Below are 19,036 nucleotides of genomic sequence, written 5' to 3'. Positions count from 1 at the left end.
ACAAATATTTCTCTTATATAATTTTTCTACAACAATGTAATTTACAAAAAAGTACATTTGTCTTTAAATATCATTATAGTATATGGAAAAATTGCATGAGATATATAAATCTTAATATTTGTGTAGATTTATTTCAACAGTTTTACAATCCTCTTTGCAATTAGCAGCATCAGTATGCGACAACGAATATATTGGATGTGCAATTGAAATTCTAAATATTTCACATCAAGCTATAAATATTGATGAGAGATATATATAATTTCATTGTACGAGCTTCGCGTATCATTTGTTTTTATTCCATGCTTTTTCTTTCTTAATTGCCATTTTATTTTATCCTTGGCGGAATGGGAAGTACTAATTGCTTGTGTGTCGTTACTTGGCGTTTCGTTATTAGGTATGATTTACGATCGCGATTCATATTTTACGGAGAGAGCATGTATCACCGATGATATACGTCTTAATTTCTCGTCGACGGCGACGGTTAGAATAGATCTGGCACAAAGCCATTTGTCCAGCTTACATAAAGTGGCCGGATGGTCGTTGTTGCCTCAAATAATTCGCAATAAAACGCTTTTCTTGACGGAAGTCAATTCCTTCGAACTAAATATCTGCAAATGCGATGTTGGAAGAACGTTTAAAAGTTTTCTGAGTTGATTTTATCTCGTACGGTTTTCACAACTTGGAACGAGAGAATTCTTATATTTCTCTGACATCAATCCAAATACAGTAATTTCGAATGTAAGCTTTCATACGAAGGTGAACTTACCTATCTCTCTGCTTTCACGTCCTAGCCTTCACAGTTCGCAGCATTGCACTCCCTCGTTAGCTGTTAGCCATCAACTGTCAGTTCTACAACGTAATTTCCGAACTTTAAAGATTAAAACCTGTAATCTATATAAATTTTCGTACTTTGAAGTCGTTTAAGTATTAATTTAACAGTTTATAATTATTATATGGATTGTGGTGAGGTAATCATACAAAATATGAATTTTGATCGCAAAATTATCGTTCTTAGGTACTTTCTGGCTAATAATAAACTTTCTTTATATTTATGTCACGGTGACGCTGCATTAATCGCGTGTATCCTCTCGTTTGTTTTTATTACAAGCTGCTAACATGTATGGAGTCGCGTGTCTCGAACCTCTCGTTGCAGCAACGAGCGCAAATCGGTGTCATAAATCTGCAAAAACGAGGCATCAAGAATGGAACCGCCCCGCTCGATCTCTGTAAATCTCCTGTCGTCGATAGTCATCTTTAATATCTGACATTTTCAGTAAATTCGCCAAGCATCGACTTTTCATACTTTTACGAATTGATCATGTTTTCTTTAATATCTCAGTATGCAGATTGAAACATTAAATCTTATGGAAATCTATAGTTGATGCGCGTTATCGGTTTACTTTTCTTATTCTTCTTTTACGAGCTTGAAATTTTGCAGCGTTTATGCGAAGTATTTTTAAATCATCGCCAGACTATTCGATTTGTCGGAGTTATTTGCAAATAATACCATGAGAACGCAAGCTTGAAATTTGATCATTTCAATATTAGCCGTTATATATATGGCATGTGTTAAGCATTTAGGTATTTTCGGCTTATACTGTATTAGTCAATTATAATTTTGTTTGTGTGAAACGGCTTGTATACAGTTGGGATTAAATCACGTTGCAGAGAAGATGGGGAGGAGGGAGAGGAGAGAGAGAGAAAGAGGGGGAAGAAGAGAGTAATTCATCTGATCTTTCCGACCCGTGCTTTTTCATGATACGCTATGTATACTTTTCGGGAAAAAGAACATTCAAATATTTAAGTTGGGATATTTTATGCACGATGCGCCAAAATTAATATTTCTGCCAATCGTGCCACGCGTCCATTAATCTGTTCTGCGACTATATAAATGGTGTAAATTCGCTCTCTGTGGCTCCAGAACTTTCCACTGACAGAAACTCACTGGCACAAGCTGATTAACTCTATGCTCTACTGGAAGTCTATACATTTCTCTCCCTCCCTCCCTCCCTTTCTCCCTTCTCTCTCTCTCTCTCTCTCTCTCTCTCTCTCTCTCTCTCTCTCTCTCTCTCTCTCGTATGTTATACGTATATTGTATCAACCGTAGCTACATCGTACTTACCCTGCGTTATACCGTGTTTCGCACTTAGTGCGTTACCGGTTCGTGCTTTTAGTGCCCACTGAGGGATATGCCTTGTCATCGATTTCTATTAATTTCTAACGCGTGTTCCATTGTTACCGTAAGAAGATTTAAGTATACGAAGAACGTTCGAAGTCAGACCGAGAGAGGTGCAACAATACATCTTCTTTGAACAGAAGATCGTATGTATAAACTTTTTAAATATTATAATAGAAATGGGCATAACAGTTCGACATTTAAAAATGTCGTTTTATCTAAAATTTGTTTTTGTTTATTTCTTGTTGATTTTGAGTGAACTCATTATGAAAATGGCAGGTTAACAAGAAATCAAATTATGGACGTCGTTTATGCAGGATCAATTTTGCCAATCTGCAATCGCAATTTCTTGTTAATCTCTTTTCTCTTCTGACGAGTTTCGTAAAAATTGATCAAACTTCTTGATGCTGCTAGCGATAGCCGACAGCAGACGATGACGAGATTTTGATGATAAGAGATTTTGAAATGATGTAATCTGCTTAACTAACTTAAAGTTGTATCTGTTTAATCTGTATTGAAAAGATTGATTGATTTTTAAATGATATTGATACCTACTAATTGTCTATTTGTCTATTACTTGCTTTACAGAATATTTCTGCACAGAAATTATCTAAAATATGATGTGCGGAAATCTCGAAGCAAGAGTTGAGCAAACTCATAATTTATAAGTTCCTCTTTATATATAAAATGGATTTGCGTTGAAATTGAGAAGGATATTATATTTTGCTTTGCGTTTCATATGACTTTACGAGTAAATATATTGAGTTTTTGTTTAATTATTTATTGTGTGTCAGATAAAAAGTATATTTTATATATAAAGTGCATACATTATGTTTTAAATTAATTTATTAAATTTATATTAAACGTTTATATAGTGAGACGTCTATGGAATAAATCGTTATTCTTAGACATCGTTTTTCGAAATGTTAGTTAAACAACGACCATGCTGCTTATTACCGATGCACTTCTCTGTCGATCTTTGTCACTAGACTCGTTGGTTCCATAACATTTATATATATATATAGAGATAAATAACGTTTTTTTTAGATATACAAGTAATAATTCAGATCCAGTGATGGCACGTCTCTATTTCGGTAGTTTTATCGGACGAAGCAATCGATGATGCACTTTTCTTAGCACAAGAATCAGTTTGGCGATCTATCCAAATCGTAAAGCAGTACCTTCCGTCTATACGTTCAAAGATCTTTCTCCGTTTGTGCTGATTTCTGCACGTTGGTCTCCGACCATTTCTCCTATTATTTCTCATTGCCTTTACGCACTCCGAGCGAACTCCCCTGCGTAACCTACGCCCCTTTACCTTCACCTTTTGTCCTCAGTCCTTGTTTTCTGAATAGGGAGATAGGGAGGACTTAATGGGCAACACATAGACCCGGAAGGACAAGATATATGCGCTTTTCCATGGAAGTTAAAGGCTCATGAACACTGAGACGGGGATAAAACTGCCTGTTCCGATTCTCCCTTGTCGACGATCTTTCTTGTCCCTCTTTTTTTAATTCAGAACGTACACGATCCTCGCTGCCTTTGTTACCGCAGAGACCACGTTGTGGAGACCCGCCAATGATTTAGTTTTATGAATATTTAACAATAGAAGATTATATTGTTGTAATTCATCCACATGTGTTTTTTTTTATATATTATTATTCATTACATTTTTCAGTTTAACAAATACAGATCTCAACGAATAATTTATTTATTCAGAAAACAAACTTGATCAAAATTTTAAATAATTTAATTAGTGTAATTGTTTAATAATTATATGATAATTATGAAAATTATGTTATTATAATTGACAGTTAGAATAAAGATATTTAGATATAATTCTCCTGTTGTAAATATTGCTATATTGAACAATAAGAAAGTTGTGCGCTTTTTCAAGTGTCATTAATTTTATTTTATTTTGTCAGTTGTTATGTTGAAGAAATAAGGGGATTCTACGGATCATATATTCTTTATTCCCATTTATCATAATTCCTTCGGCTTGAAAGTTGAGAGTTTTTTTTCATGGAAACGAGAGATTTTTTTTATGGATTTTGTATAGAATGTCTTATCTGGAATACCGTTTGTCTCAAGGCAGGCAGCAACGTGATCCAATCAGTAGGTGCGTTGCTCGTTACGAACATGCTTATTCGAATAACGAGGAAACGCGAAGACACACCCTAATTACCAAAGAAATAAAACGAATAAGAGAAAAGGAATGTTCGTGGAAAAACGAAGAAAGAAGAAAATGTAAGAAGTTACGCGTATTGTAATCTTGTTGGATAACTGTGCAATTTAGAGCAAGATCAAGCAATATAGTATTGAACCTGTTAGCATTATCCTTGACAGAGTCAAGCTCTCTAAAGAGAAAAAAAGAGGAAAAGTTCGAAAGTCATTTCTAAAAAGTTTCCAATTTCTCGAACCCTCTCAGCTCTTAAGCTATTGCGCACATTTTCATTTTTCATGGATCATTTTTCATGGAAGGTGAAAAATGATTCTCGGCTTCGTTACTTATGTCCTCCACAATATGTATGATCAGATTTTTCGAAGCTGGCGTGTTCTGTGTCGAGGTGACACTTGGAAATGGCATAAATTTTTTATATTTGATATAAAATTATATATCTCTACATACATATACATATATAATTACTTAATACAATTTTGTATTAAATATAACATAATATTTTATATTAAATACGTTACATAAATTTTTTTAACATTATTTCTAAAGGTCACTTTTGATATTATGTTATATTTAATACAAAATTGTATTAAGTAATTAAAAAATATAATAGAAAATTATTTAATATAATTTTACGTTACATTGATAACATTTAAAATAAAATTGGAAAATAGCAAAAATTTCGTGTTTGCAAAGCGAGTGACTTATATATAAGCCTTGAGATACGCGTGAGGTAGCACGCGTCGATAAATTTAATAGGAATTTTTGCTGCGCTGTCGTGCCACGGTGACAGGTTTTTATGCATTTTGCATGATGCATTTCGCGCTCCGTTTTGGTTTTATAGAGGAAAAAAATCCTCCTTTTTTATCGTCTATCTCACCTCGCATATGTAGGATGCACTTTATCGCGTTACAATGCGTGTAAAGCGTTATAGAGCATGCGTTTCAAAGAACGTTTCTTACACATGGGCTCATACGCACGGACAAGCCACGTTGCTTTTCCCAATTTTTCCGCGAGTCGCTACTAAGTCTTTCTTTTCAACATTTCCGTATCGGGTGCAGAGACACATGCGGATGGCGCACAATATGGCGCCTGATTGACCGTTCGATACTTACCAATACGCGCGTGTGGATTTTCGTCGCGGATCCGTATCGCGTTTCAGACGAGAAGCGCAATTCGTACATTACTTGCCGAGGGACGTGCAATTTGCGACAATGTCGAACGTATAAGTATACCCTCCGAAGGGATCGGGCGATTAGCGTTCGCTCCCGTTGCGATCGGTACGTTGTAATCCGGCACAATTCTCCGCGACTTTTGAAAGAGCGGGAAGCGATAGAGAAAGCGCCGGAAATCATGGCTGTCGTCTTCTCTTTGAAACGGGAAATAGCAATACTGATGTAAGGGATGATTGCGATTCTGTTTATTTCTCGCGTGATTTACTGTTTGTCAAATTTTCCCTTTAACAGTTTTGTCGCTTATATTCGAGTCAGAAGAGTTTATCATTGATAAAAGCATCTTTCTGTTGAGCTTATGCAAGCATCACTTAAGAAAATATACATTAAGTATTTTTACAGAACAATACAAACTTAGTTACCGCGAGTTAACCGCGAATGCAAGAAAACTAGTCCAGGGCCAGGGGATCGATCATGTATCTTTTCCCCTAAAACGGAAACGTGAGAAGTGAAAAGTTTCACCATTCAACTTAATGGCAAAAATTTTCACTCTTCACATTTCCGCCCTAGGGAAAAAGTCACATGATCGCTATCCAGTACATGTTAATGCTACAAGTTACTTTTACGCACTTCACCTCGTAATGCAATCCCAACTGATTAGTTCGCAAGTCTTAAAGTTGTACGAAATTATCATGCGCGTTATTTTATTTATGTTTCAGCTGACATATTCGATCAGGTGGACGAACAAATAAAAAAACACGCTGGTCTTCAAGCGAATTGCGTGGGCGGTGGAAGAATTGAGCACGACCCCGACGAGAAAACAATCAAAATTTATGGATATTCGCAAGTAAGTTTCGGAATTTATATATATTGAGATATTTATTATTCAATCAATTTTTCCTGATTTGACTGTCGTAAAAATATTTTATTTTTCACACGTGTTCCTCTTACACACCAGATGCTAATGAAAATAACGGGTTTCTCCTATAATACAGCTATAGTGTTCAATCTATTTCATTCTGTCCATTCATAACAAAATAACAGTTTGTTTAAGTTTCCCGATAGTAATCCTGTATATTTCTATATTTTCCAATTAACTTTTTATACTATTATTCATTGCCATGTTGCGCGCTGCATGAATATTCCATTCATTGTCCGACGTCCTCATGTTAGTCGCAATTACATTTGCAACTATCGAAGTAAAATTGACAATTGGTCATCGACATGTGAATGTCCAAAGTGAGCCGTGATATTACGGTGATGTCAGGGCAATGCTTTAAACACGGGCGGAGAAATACGCGTCGCAATACCTAATATGATTAACGGCGCATGAACAATTTCACCCCTGCTCTCTGTTGCTCGTCACGAGCTTCACGCCCACGCGACATCATATGTCGAACTTTAGCAGATTAAATTTGTCGGCCCGAGAGAATTCGTGCCTTTCTCACGCAAACACAATCGAATAGAAAGTTAGGCGTGTTTCATCAGCTACTATAGAATTGTATGTGTATAAAACAAGAGTTTCTTTCAGCGGAGTATAGTCTTTACTCCGTATCTCTCATTATTACGTTACTACAAACGTGCAAATAACATGATAGTTGAAAAGAATTCAAATGAGACGTTGACGTCCATATCGTTCTTTAAATTTAAACTCAGAGGACATTCCCAAAAAGGGGTGTTTTGCTTTTTTATTTCAATAATCAGTAAATCGGCAATAAATTAGGTATTTTGCATTCAATAATAAAAGGTACAAAAATTTCGCTATTTCGTGCCATCCGCGAATATTTCGAAGCGTATAAATGCTGTAAACCTTGAAGCTGGTCGATCGACCTCCAAGCGTAAAATTGCAATTGCATTTACGTAAACTCGGAAATGTTTGTCGACTTCCGTAACGTCGCTGGATTTTATCGGGCCATATTACGCCATTTACGATAATATTTTGCGTAAATAGTATATAAGCCAATTATTACGGGCGTGTTGCAAAACGGGCGTTTACATTCTTATTTGCAGCAATATTTTCCTCATTTTCTATTCTTCCTCTCATATAAATTTTATAAGAACTATATTACCATATCGATGATTATCGTATCGTATAAATATCTTAATTGTATTGAATGGAATTTTATTTCCAGAATATTTAATATATTTTGCTTTATTTATTCGAAAACAGAGATATACAGTTTATTTTATTTAAAACAGAACTGCTTTAATGCTATCATTCTTCAATAAAATTCTTGACGTCAGAGCTACTAGTTACCGTGCTCAATGTAAATTTAAATACTATATTGTATAAAGTTTACAAAGAGTTGTATAATTTCGATTTGGTGGCAAGTGGCAATTTGTGGAAGTCAGGACGGTATCAGGTTACCGTTATCTTCAGTAAATAAATTTAAGTTGTATAAGAAGTACGATAAATATCGCAATGCCGCGCGTTTCGTGAAATATAAACGCCCCAAACACGATGTTGCACTCAACCTATGCCAGAGGAAACACGAATACTCGTATCTTAGTAGTCGTATGGATATCGTTATATAAGAAATGAACGAATTGATATATATTTTAAAGTGGCGGAAGCATCCCAGATCGTTTATTCGAAAATTTAAATTGAAATTCGCAATCCATCTCGGGAGATGAATAATTCATATTACGAGAGTCGAGTAAGATTAACAAGAGAATATTTTTTTAAACGCGAGATTTAAGGAAGAGATTTGAATCGAATATATTGAAGAAGCTAAGAATCGTTCGGATAGAAAATCGAACGGTTGCTGGTATTAGGCTTAATCAAGAGAGCCACCCTTTTTAAATCCGTCGACGCACGGGGGAGAGTATAATTTAAACATCACCCTGGGTGCTCTGTTTTCGCATCGCCAGTCACAGCTACGAGCAACGGCCGTGTATTTTATTTGGCTTCCGACATTTTGAAGATTATTCCCAATCCCGCAGGAACGCGGGATATTGCATTAGCAATATCGTAAAATTTCTGCGAAAAGGGCATTGATATTACATCCAGAAAAATTGAAAAATTTTGAAATATTTTACCAATACCTATAACAATCGCGATGTTCTTTCCGGTTAGAAACTGTAAAATATTTCATGCAATCGTGATTTTTGCCATGCAAGCGTTACATATTATATATAGGTACACGTGACATTTCAACATGATTCAATATTAATATTAATCATATAATTATCATAAGCAAATCTATTGATTTATTCATTTTCGCTATTTAGTGCATTTATATTGCAATTCTTTTGAACTCAGAAATTATTTTTGCTCATCTGAGGATCTTTTTTTACTGCCATTTGCATTTAGTTTCCTTCAAAATGACATATACACTTCAGTTTTTCTGTCTAAAATTTTATCTAAAAAAGTATATCCGGAAGCTTAATTTCCGCTTTCTTTATTTTCTTTTTCTTGCCTTTCTTTTTGCGCGTTGCTGCAGGCAACGCGACAGTTGTGGAGATGTCAAGCATATATACTTTATGTAAAAGTAAAACTGAAAATAACGCGAGGTCTATTCTCGCAATAATTGCTGCCGGGTAGTTCGTTATGCTAGCGAATATGCTGTTAACTGAGCCTACTGAAATGGCCTAAACTTTGTCACGTAAAGGTCACGAATGACACGACAATATTTTACATTGATTTACGAGGATGTGATATGCGATTAATTATTATCGATTATTAATTCGGTTCGCAGGGTTTTGGCAAAGCTGATCATCAAATATCGGTCGAGATATTGAAGAAAAAGTATCCTACCTACAACATCACGTGTTCAGACGACGGTTACTAACTAGAAGATACATGATGTGGCGCGATATGTTACTTTATTTTTCAACTTAATAAATATATATAGGATTAAATCTTGTTTTGTACACTATTAAAATGTATGTGCGTATCGGAATGAAATTAAATGTGTGTCTTAATTATTAAACATCGTAATTATCTCACTGTTTTGTGGAAAAAGTATAAAAATGTATAAAAATGTAAGTAAATAAATAAATTGAAATTAAAGAAAGCTATTTACTTATATTATTCTCTAAAGAGATTCTTCTGTTTTATGGCACACCTACTATATTGTATGTGTGTGAAAATGCAAGTAAATTAAATAAGTAAAATTAAACAAAATCTCATTCATTTATATCCTCTAAAATTTCTTCTGCCTATTTTAGCATACTATATTCTATAAAATTACAAGCAAGTTAAATAGTTAGAATTAAAGAAAGATATTCATTTACATTTTTCCTTTTCTAAAATTTCTTCTACCTCTTTTATGGAATACTATTTTGTATGAAAATGTGAGCAAGTTAAATAGTTAGAATTAAAGAAAGATATTCATTTACATCCTTTCCTGAAATTTATTTATTTCTCTTCGTGAAAATGCTCCACTCTACGAAGTCTTTGTTAATAACTTACAATTAGTATATGTATATATTTGGTTTTATATATCTATATGCCATATCTCTCTTTTCCTCTCTTGAATCAAAATATGAATGCGTCTTCATTCATCTGAAAGAGTAATACATCTAAAGAGTATCTTATTATTTATTAATTATTTATTAATCAATAATTTCCTATTTTCTACTGACAATGATAAGAAGGTAAGTTGCATTTTAGATCGTAGTTAGAGATGGAATAATTCGATGATATATTGCGATATATCATTCTACGATATAAGTGAGCTACCTTATGCACAGTCGGTATTTCAGCGAACTAATAGAGCGGTAATCGGTAACAGAAACAGGTTTTGATGGCCTCCATGGATTACCGCTGATTTGATCGATTTTCTGCTTTCTTGCTGCAATACTAGATGACTGCATCATGCAGTGTAGAATACGAATGCAACATTAATTACGTGGATCTTATTAATAATCCGCATATTACATACAAAAAATTGAAAAAATATATCTATTATATATATTAAAATTTCTGTTTGTATCATGTTTAAAATATGGTTATTTAAATAAATTTTATATAAATTTAATTAAACTTAATTTATACCTAATATCTATTCTAATTTTTTTATTGATATATAGACTTTGTTATATATAAATCAATTTAATTTAATTTAATATTCTAAAGTCGAAATGAAAATTTCAATCTTGAAAAAGATATTTCTACATTATTGCAATTTTGATTAAAATATTACTTTGTTAATTTAAGTTGATTCAAGTATTTTTTAAGTTATTTATTCATATACATATATTCGCATAAAACATTTCGAGTGTAAAATCGCGTGATATCTTAAATTTTTGCCATATGTATTCGAACAATTGAAATTGAAAGAGTCGATGCTTATTTTGTAACAAACGCCGTGTGTTCAATCAATTTAGACATGTCGGACGTCCGAGGGAGACGTTAAAAAATTTTCAAGTTAGTTTGGATACTTTACCATGTTTTCCCGAGCCGCAAAATCAGTCGTGAAGTCCCTTGGGTCACGCCGGATTCATATTGGTGAAAAAAGTTTCAAGGTACGATTTAATTGACTTCCGACATATCGAAAGATTTTCATTTGGTAATTTCATCTTGTACGTTTCTACTCGATTCTCTCTCTCTCTCATTACACATTTCCATACATTATGTCGTCTTACTTATGTCCTTTTTAATAATATGTCGATGTATTAATTAAAAATGATCACCTAGATTGCCCTGATTTGTGGCGCCGGAGAAATCAGTCAAACTCTATCCCAGTTATTAAAAAATAGCGCGAAACTGAATGCCCTTGCGTTATACGATGTGGCGGCTGTCAATAGACCTTTACCGAATTACAATTTCTATGATGAGGAGCCATTCAAACCTATCGTAAGTCACTCATTATTGACAATTCGCTAAAAAATTTAGTATAATATTTAAATTGTCACAAGTTATTATCATAAATAAATATCAATAAAATAGCCATCAGAAACGCTAACAATGGCGAAGAAATCCTGTTCGGGCGAAGGCAGTCGTTCAAATGCAGCGATTAGGGCGAGGCAAACAGACAATAATAATCATGAAGAAAATAACGGAAGGGTAAAATATAAACTTATTTATTATTTATTTCCATTTGTGTGAATATATCAGAGAGTATCAAAGTCTGTTAATTATATTCTATTAATCGTAAATTTTTTATTAACTATATGTAAACATTTTGTTTTGCTAATATATTATTAAGCAATAAATTAGATTTTTATGAAATTATTGAAGTATTTTTTATAATTTTGAATATAAGCTAACGAATATGTCGTCCTTTTTTAGAATTATTTTTATTTAGAATATCCTTATTACTTTTATTATTTAGAATTATGATTATCCTTCGTTTGAAATATATAAATAAGTTTGAATCTCTCTTAAGTAAAATTGTTGCGTATTTAAATGCAAAATAAAATAATATATTAAATCTAAAAAAAATTGTATAATAAACTAATCGTTTTTTTTATGTAGAGTCAGATAGAGAAATTGGTGGAAGCTCTTTATCGTTTACCAATAGCAGAAGGAGCTGCAACATTTAATAACCCATTGATACCCATCGAGGAAATAATGCCAAAGGTAAGGGAAAAATAAATCTTGGTAATACTTATGGCTTAAAATTTATTATTAAGAAATTATTTCAATCCCGTGTGTTTCGCACTATATAATCGTCATTAAAGATAAAATTATACACTTTTTTATACCCAAAATTACTTGAGAGAATTATCCACTTTAAGGAGTAGAATTAAAATAGAACTTAGGGTTATTCCTATATAAACATTAAATTAATCATAACTATGTGATAAGTTTCTAGGTAGCAGGATGATACCTAAACACATCTTAGGCTGCGGTCCATTTGATGTTACAAGTGCTTCGAAGCGTTCTTTTTCTTCTTCTTTCTTCATTGAAAGAAAGGAGAAGAAGAATTCTTTGAAGCATTTGTAGCATCAAATGGACCGCAGCCTTAATGACATATTGTTGACTTTAAAAACGTCATTAAGATGTTATTATTATGCCTTTTTACGTCTGCTACCTGAGTTTTCATAGAGACACAAATTTAAAATATATTGAATACATAATTGCACATATGCTCAATACAAGCAGCTTTATAAAAATTTATTTAGAAAAAAAAAACATCTTTTTTGTGGAATAATTTATCAAAATAAAATAAAATTATTTTTTTTTAACGTGCAAATATAAGATAAAAATTATTAAATTGGAAGAGAAGTTAGATCAGTGTTTGTCGTGCTTTTTCGAATTATATTTATTACATCTTTAAATCCCGGATTCAATTATTCACTAAAAGTTCATATTATTATTAAGCTTAGATTAAACATTAAGTTATGTTTGTGAAAATAATAAACCCTTTAGAGAACTATAGATTCTCTCTCTCTTTCTCTCTCTCTCTCTCTTTCTCTCTCTCTAATCTCTTATTTCTTTCTCTATTTAATTCTCTATTTAATTTACCTACCTGTAGATAGCAGAGAGACTGGTTTTCATATTTAATATTTTGATATCTTGATTTTGAAGAATATATTTTGTTGTTTCGAGAGATTTCAAAGCATATATTTTAATAATTATCATAACATGAATCTTTCGCTCTATTGGCGTAGAACAATAAGAATTGTTGAATCCACACGTTTGTGTTCGTGTGATCGACGGCCGGTATCAACTTCCTATTTACAGAACATTTCTATATGTTATTGAAGAAAATATAGTTTTATATGTATTTGTCATCTCAAATCCTTGTAAAACATTTTATTTAACACAATTTTTTGGGCATTTGCAATTGTTTAAATTATCGCTTAAATGAAATGAACAACCGTGATACGTACCGCAGATATTAAAATAATTGTAAAGTTCCGAAATCTGGCGTTAGAAGCTTGAAGAAGCATACACTGAAGATATATGAGGCGACACTCAGATTTTATATTTACAAAAACGAAATATAAACTGGGATATAAAATTAGCTAAACTACGAATAAAGTTAATCAATGGTGAAGACCAGCGGCCATATATAAATCTAAAAGAGCCTAGAGGAGAACTGATCTTGAAATCGTCTCTCCGTCTGTCCTCAGGCGGGCAATGCGTGCGGCAGGATACGTCCTCGCGCCAGAGTCTTGGGTGAGAAGGATTCCAGCAACGTAAAAACCTGGCAAAGAGGTTACGCCACCGTCGCGATTCGCAAGTGCTTCTCCGACTTGATGTATCCGTCGTTTCAGGAGCACTACCTAAACGTCATTCCAAAAGTGAAAATCTCGAAGAAGCATCGATCGATTAAGACAGCGAGAAAAATCACATATTCATCCTGCGATGCGCTCATTGCGAAAGAAAATAATCGTCAATCGTTGTCGATGTCTTTGTTAAATCATGGTAAAAAGCCGGCGAGAAGATTGATGAAGAATTTTAGAAATGCCGGCGTACCTTCAAATATAGAAGCACGTTGCAGAGCAGTAGAGAAATTGACCGATTGGACGATACCGAAAGCGCTATCGAACAATAAACTGAGATTGTTACGCAAGATCTACAGTCGCATTAAATTTCCTTCGTCTTCACTAAATTTCATAAATCATAAGCGTGAAAATAATCGCGAAGCAATTTTATTCAATCGCAACAGCGGAACAATGACGGACAATACGTTAAATGTCGTTGAACAGGAAAATTGGATTAAGCGAACATGTTCCAAAATCAAATCCATACTCCCAGACCTGCACGCCAAAATCCGATTACATTCGACAATCGCATCGGATTCGTATTGTTCGGAAAATATTTTTGCGGTGAACCAAGTGATTCCGTTCTCCGACATAATTTCCAACAGCGTCATTCTCTCTGCATCAAAAGATTGCGAAGATGACAGACCGAAGGACAGCATTCGGAAAAAGATACGGGAGTTTTGCATGCAACGGAAAAAATCTCTAAGAAAGAACAGAGACGAGAATGATATTTGTAAGAAAAGAGAGAGATGTAAAACGACGAAAGGGAAATATCAGGAAAGAGAAAAGATATGTGAGAAAAGAAAGAGGATTGATTGCTCCGAGAAAAGAAAACAAGCAGCCAAAAGACAAGACGTAGATATTTGCAAAGGAAGAAAGAGTTCTTGCGATAAAAAAAGTGTCCGCGATTGCCGTAAAACTCGCGAGCGAAAGGTGGAGGTCCAAGAACATCCGTGTAAACGGAAAAAAGATGATATTTCTAGAACAGGAAAAGATCCTGGCCGTGGACAACGTCCCGTGAAGCAAGAACAAACTTTTTATGAACTGCATGACCCAGATCCGTGTAGGACAGACAAGAAAGAAGCGATCAAGAAGAAAGACGAAATTAAGAAAGAAGAAATAAAGAGGAAAGAAGAAATTAAGAAGCCTGATTGTTCAGAGACTAAGAAAGTTGAACCATGTGAGAAAAAAACGTGTCCACCTGTAAAAAAGGTGCCAGAGTGTTCTGAAGGCGACGCAAAGAGAAAAGGCTCTTGAAAATATTCCAGCTATGCAGTGTTTACGTGAGAATGTTTCTTGAAACAATCTCTTTTTATGTAAGGAAATCATCATAGCAGATTAAAAATTTGTTTCAGCAAATATTACCAAAATATCAAACACCAAAAGTCCATGTTAATTTCAAACTGAATTATTTGAGAAAAAAATCTCATTTATCGGATTTGTTGATGTATTTAAATTACGATGTGATTAATAAAGAAAAAAAATAATGTTTCTATAGTATGTCTGTGAAATATACAATATGTTCTGTTGTAAATCCTGTGAATAATAAAAATATTATTTTACACAGTACAAATGTATATTTTTTAATTATACCTTTTTAATTATGGAGATGACTTTATGTGTAAATACTTTAATTAAACAATTATATGACATCAGATAATTTTTCATTACAGCTACAACCAAAAGAAGAAAATTCGACTGTCAGGCTTCAAGATTCTGGAATAGACAAAGTAAGCTTTCGGAATACTTATTGTTTTATTTTTCTGAAGGAATTTATTTATTTGTCTTCTTCATACTATTATTCGATAAATAAATTATAAAATTATATCGATATTTTGCATAATTTCAGTATATTATTTATATTATTTTTGATTTACACGCGATTAAATTAAAGAAATTAAAAATATCGAAAAATCGCAAAAATGATCTGAATAAATGATCGCTGTGGCTCCACCTCCCTTCTGCCTCTTTTCTTTGAATTGGCTACATTAAGCTGTTCAAAATCTTACAATACATATACGTGAAAAAGGAAATCTTATTCAAATATAAATAATGAATTATTATAAATTCTATTTCTGATCGTTTTGGTCGTCCTCTCTCTACAGAGAAGAGAGAGATCAAGTTCACCGATGAAATCTACAGTAGAAATAGCCGAAAGTGGAAAACCGATCGAATCCAATCAGATCCAAACTAACAAAGGTTCCTTATCGGTCACCAATTCACGTCAACAGTTTATGGGAATCAATTTTGTCAATAATCTCCATCAAGATTATAATTTGGCAATTGATCACAAGGATCGTTCCAATTTTTCTTTTCCACACAAGCATTTTGTCTCTAATCTTCGCCAATGTAGCGATCGTGAGTTTGACGAATCAAAGTTGTCGCACGACAGACAGGGCAATGACGATTACTTCCCTCAAGGTGAAGAATACGAAGAGGAGATCGGTACAGAAGACTATCAACTGGGCAAAAAAACCCCTAGCAAAAAACCACCGCGTCTCGAGGACGAGCACGAAAATTTCGAACCGACAATGTTGATGTTTGAAAATAATAAATACATCAACGGAGGTCCATTAACGAGATACATTACGCATGTGTATTTTTCAAGCATCGAAGAACTGACGGATGCTGATCGAACAATGCTGATGTCAAAGAAAGTTTCCAACAAGGACGCCGTCGAAAAATTACAAACTCTGATCGAGAAAGTAACGGAGTTCAAACGCCGAGTTTTCCGATCCAAACACGATGTACCAAAAACTGAAGCTACGACGGACGGAAAGAAGGAAAGAAAGATCGCCAACGAAAACGAGAACAACGAGTCAACGAATCGATTTTGTTTTATAACTCAGAATATCTCTTAGTCGGCGTATTAAGCTAGATTATAGCTCTGTCTAATTATATTTGTGAATTTTATCCGCATTGAGTCATTGTTTTCCTTACTCCTGTAAAAGAATACAAGCGCTTTGCTTTTGTTTTGATAAACTCTTGAAAGGAGGGAGGTGGGCCAAGAGCGCTGATTGGGACTACCGCGTGATTATCGACGAAGCGCAGCAAAATTCTCCACGATTTAATACGTAAAAACCAGCAGGCAGTTAGTGGCAGAGTATTGCGGCTAGGTGAGCCAGACTGTGGCGAGGACGCACCTGGTAAACCGAAAAGGAATCCGTGCGATCCACCCAAGGGCCCCTGTCGGCCCGCCGAACCACCGGGCTATCCCTCCAAGCCAAAGCCCAAAAGAAAGCCATTCTGCGTAAAATGCCCACCCAAGACACCGTGCGAGGAAGAAAAATGCTGAATTGCGTCGGTAAGAGACAGAAGGTACGTGGAGGTATCAGCGGTTATCGTAAATGTTGTCTGATGGAAATGGAGAACTATTATTATTTCTAGACAAAATATAAATATATGTTTTTCTCTCTTTTTTCATCTCTCTGTTATTTCAAATCCCGCAGACAGTTAAGAAGTTCGAACATATGGAAGCTTTTCTAAACAGTTTACCGAGGGCTCCTATGGGAATAGCGGAGGAGTGTCCTATTTCGAGAACTGGATATAATTTGGGACCTACCTTTGGAACAGGAAGATTAGGGCTTAATCGATGGAACTGTAAACTCTATTCGATAAATATGCTCAACTCAGGATTGATTTGTACAAGAGACTTTAGTTTTTTCAAGAACGAGCCTAAAAACATCCTTTTAAAGCATAAAGCATTCGGTTGGACTCACGAACAATCAAGAAAACAATTAAAGCGTTCATTCATGACGAAATGTAAACTGCCACTTTCAAATAAACCAGCACCAGCAATGTCAGATTCGACGGCGTCATCCTCGCCTTCCCGTCTATCATCCTTGAAATCGTATTCATTTATTGAGAAATATTTTCTACCGCCGCTACCTGGTCGTCACGAGTCATCAGTCAGTTTGCTACGTTCCGCTTTATGCCCAAAGCCCATTGAGAAGTCATCATCTTCGAAGAAATGTTATGAGAAGGGTTCACAATTTCTGAAACATTCCGAAAGCTTAAAATCATTAGCACCGTCTTCTAAATACTTAAAGCGTCTGAAATTACAATATCTATTACAGAAACTTCCATCTCCATCAGAACCTTGTAAACAATATCCTTCATTTTCTACGTTTTACTCATCTTGCCCACATTTACTTTCGCAAGATGTTTCCAGAAACATTCAGGAAGCACCCAAGAGACTTTCAAAATCACAAAGGAACAAAACGCATAAGACGTCCGTTTATCGCGGCCCCTGTTATCCGATTTCCCTACACAGGATTTACTGGCGAGGATTTCACAGTTCTCTGTTCCCATTTGCTAAATCAGATTCTAACAAGCCTTCCACTTGCAAGGAAATAGATGAAATCTGCAAACCGACCGAGGTGAAGAAGACTGATGAGAGTGGCCGACGTCGCAAGGAAAAGAGCGTTTATCGCCAAGAGAAGGTCAAGTGTGATAAGTCGCAGGTGCGAAACAAGGAGAAAGCGAGACAAAAACCGAAGCTGGAGAAGAAGGTCGTGGATCCTGCATGTAGGAAGACTTGTCTGCCAATAGGCAAGTGCGAACTGCCCCGAACTGTTCCACCACCGAAGATGGAGTACGCGGAGGTGACGTGCCCCCCGCCGAAGTTCGCGAAGCCTAAACCGTGCCCACTGATGCCGGAACACTTCCAGAAGGATGATAAATCACACATAGAGATTAAACAGATCAACGTGCGAAAGAAGCAAATTTGTGCTCCGCCTCCATTGCCGAAGCCACCGTATGCACCTGTCGCACTTTGTCCCTGTCCACCACCGCGCAAAGTACATCCTGGACCGTGCCCGTTCTACGAGACGAAGAAGATCGCTAAGCGACAGCCCTCGATACAACCGTGTAAGTTGAAGAAGAAATATCCTTGTCCCACTGCCGTGCACTACTGTCCTCCGTATAAAAAGCCGTGCAATTTAAAACGGGAGACTGGCTGCGACCGTAGGATGAAAAAGGAAGCATCGACATCTTGAAGCATCGCGCGAGTAATGTACAGCACAATAATTGCTCAGCATTTTCTGATGGGTACATAGCTAAAAAATGAGAAATTTTCAACAAAAAGCGGATTTACATTAAACGAGTTTAAAACGTCAAATAATTTCTTCAATCAAAATTAAACGTTCGTTTAGATTGCAATTGTTTCATATACGAAATATTGACTTATGTACATGTAAATTGCTTTTTGTCAAAAATTTCGACATTTTCACGAAATAATGACCGACGTTGTTCAACGATATATGAAGAACATTGTGCGAATTTTTATTTTTATCAAGTGATGAATGTATGGAAAATCACGAAATATGATAGTAAAAAACAGGTTTTATA

General features: G+C 34.8%; 2 protein-coding genes and 1 long non-coding RNA gene across 4 annotated transcripts in view; all 3 read left to right on the top strand.

The window, feature by feature from the left end:
* LOC143899376 (sex-regulated protein janus-A) overlaps positions 1 to 9,543 on the top strand; it is an 80,664-nt gene extending 71,121 nt beyond the window's left edge. For both annotated transcript variants that reach the window (XM_077409634.1, XM_077409635.1), the window contains exons 3-4: positions 6,247 to 6,374; positions 9,226 to 9,543. In XM_077409634.1, the coding sequence (XP_077265760.1) occupies positions 6,247 to 6,374; positions 9,226 to 9,318 (221 nt within the window). In that variant the 3' untranslated portion in view covers positions 9,319 to 9,543. The remainder of the gene's footprint in view (positions 1 to 6,246; positions 6,375 to 9,225) is intronic.
* Positions 9,544 to 11,971: 2,428 nt separating this feature from the next.
* Positions 11,972 to 17,014, top strand: LOC143899490 (uncharacterized). The gene is made up of 3 exons (XR_013257514.1): positions 11,972 to 12,053; positions 15,361 to 15,417; positions 16,773 to 17,014. It is a non-coding gene; the product is annotated as an uncharacterized LOC143899490 (long non-coding RNA).
* On the top strand, positions 17,012 to 18,684 carry LOC143899392 (uncharacterized). Its single transcript, XM_077409650.1, has one exon. It carries the CDS (start codon positions 17,158 to 17,160, stop codon positions 18,682 to 18,684), a length of 1,527 nt encoding a protein of 508 aa, XP_077265776.1. The 5' UTR covers positions 17,012 to 17,157.
* Positions 18,685 to 19,036: the final 352 nt, after the last annotated feature.

Source organism: Temnothorax americanus, unplaced genomic scaffold (assembly GCF_048541705.1).
Source record: "Temnothorax americanus isolate GAGA-0224 unplaced genomic scaffold, ASM4854170v1 Scaffold27, whole genome shotgun sequence".
In the NCBI taxonomy this organism is placed as follows: Eukaryota; Metazoa; Arthropoda; class Insecta; order Hymenoptera; family Formicidae; genus Temnothorax; species Temnothorax americanus.
This window is presented reverse-complemented; position numbering and strand designations above follow the sequence as displayed.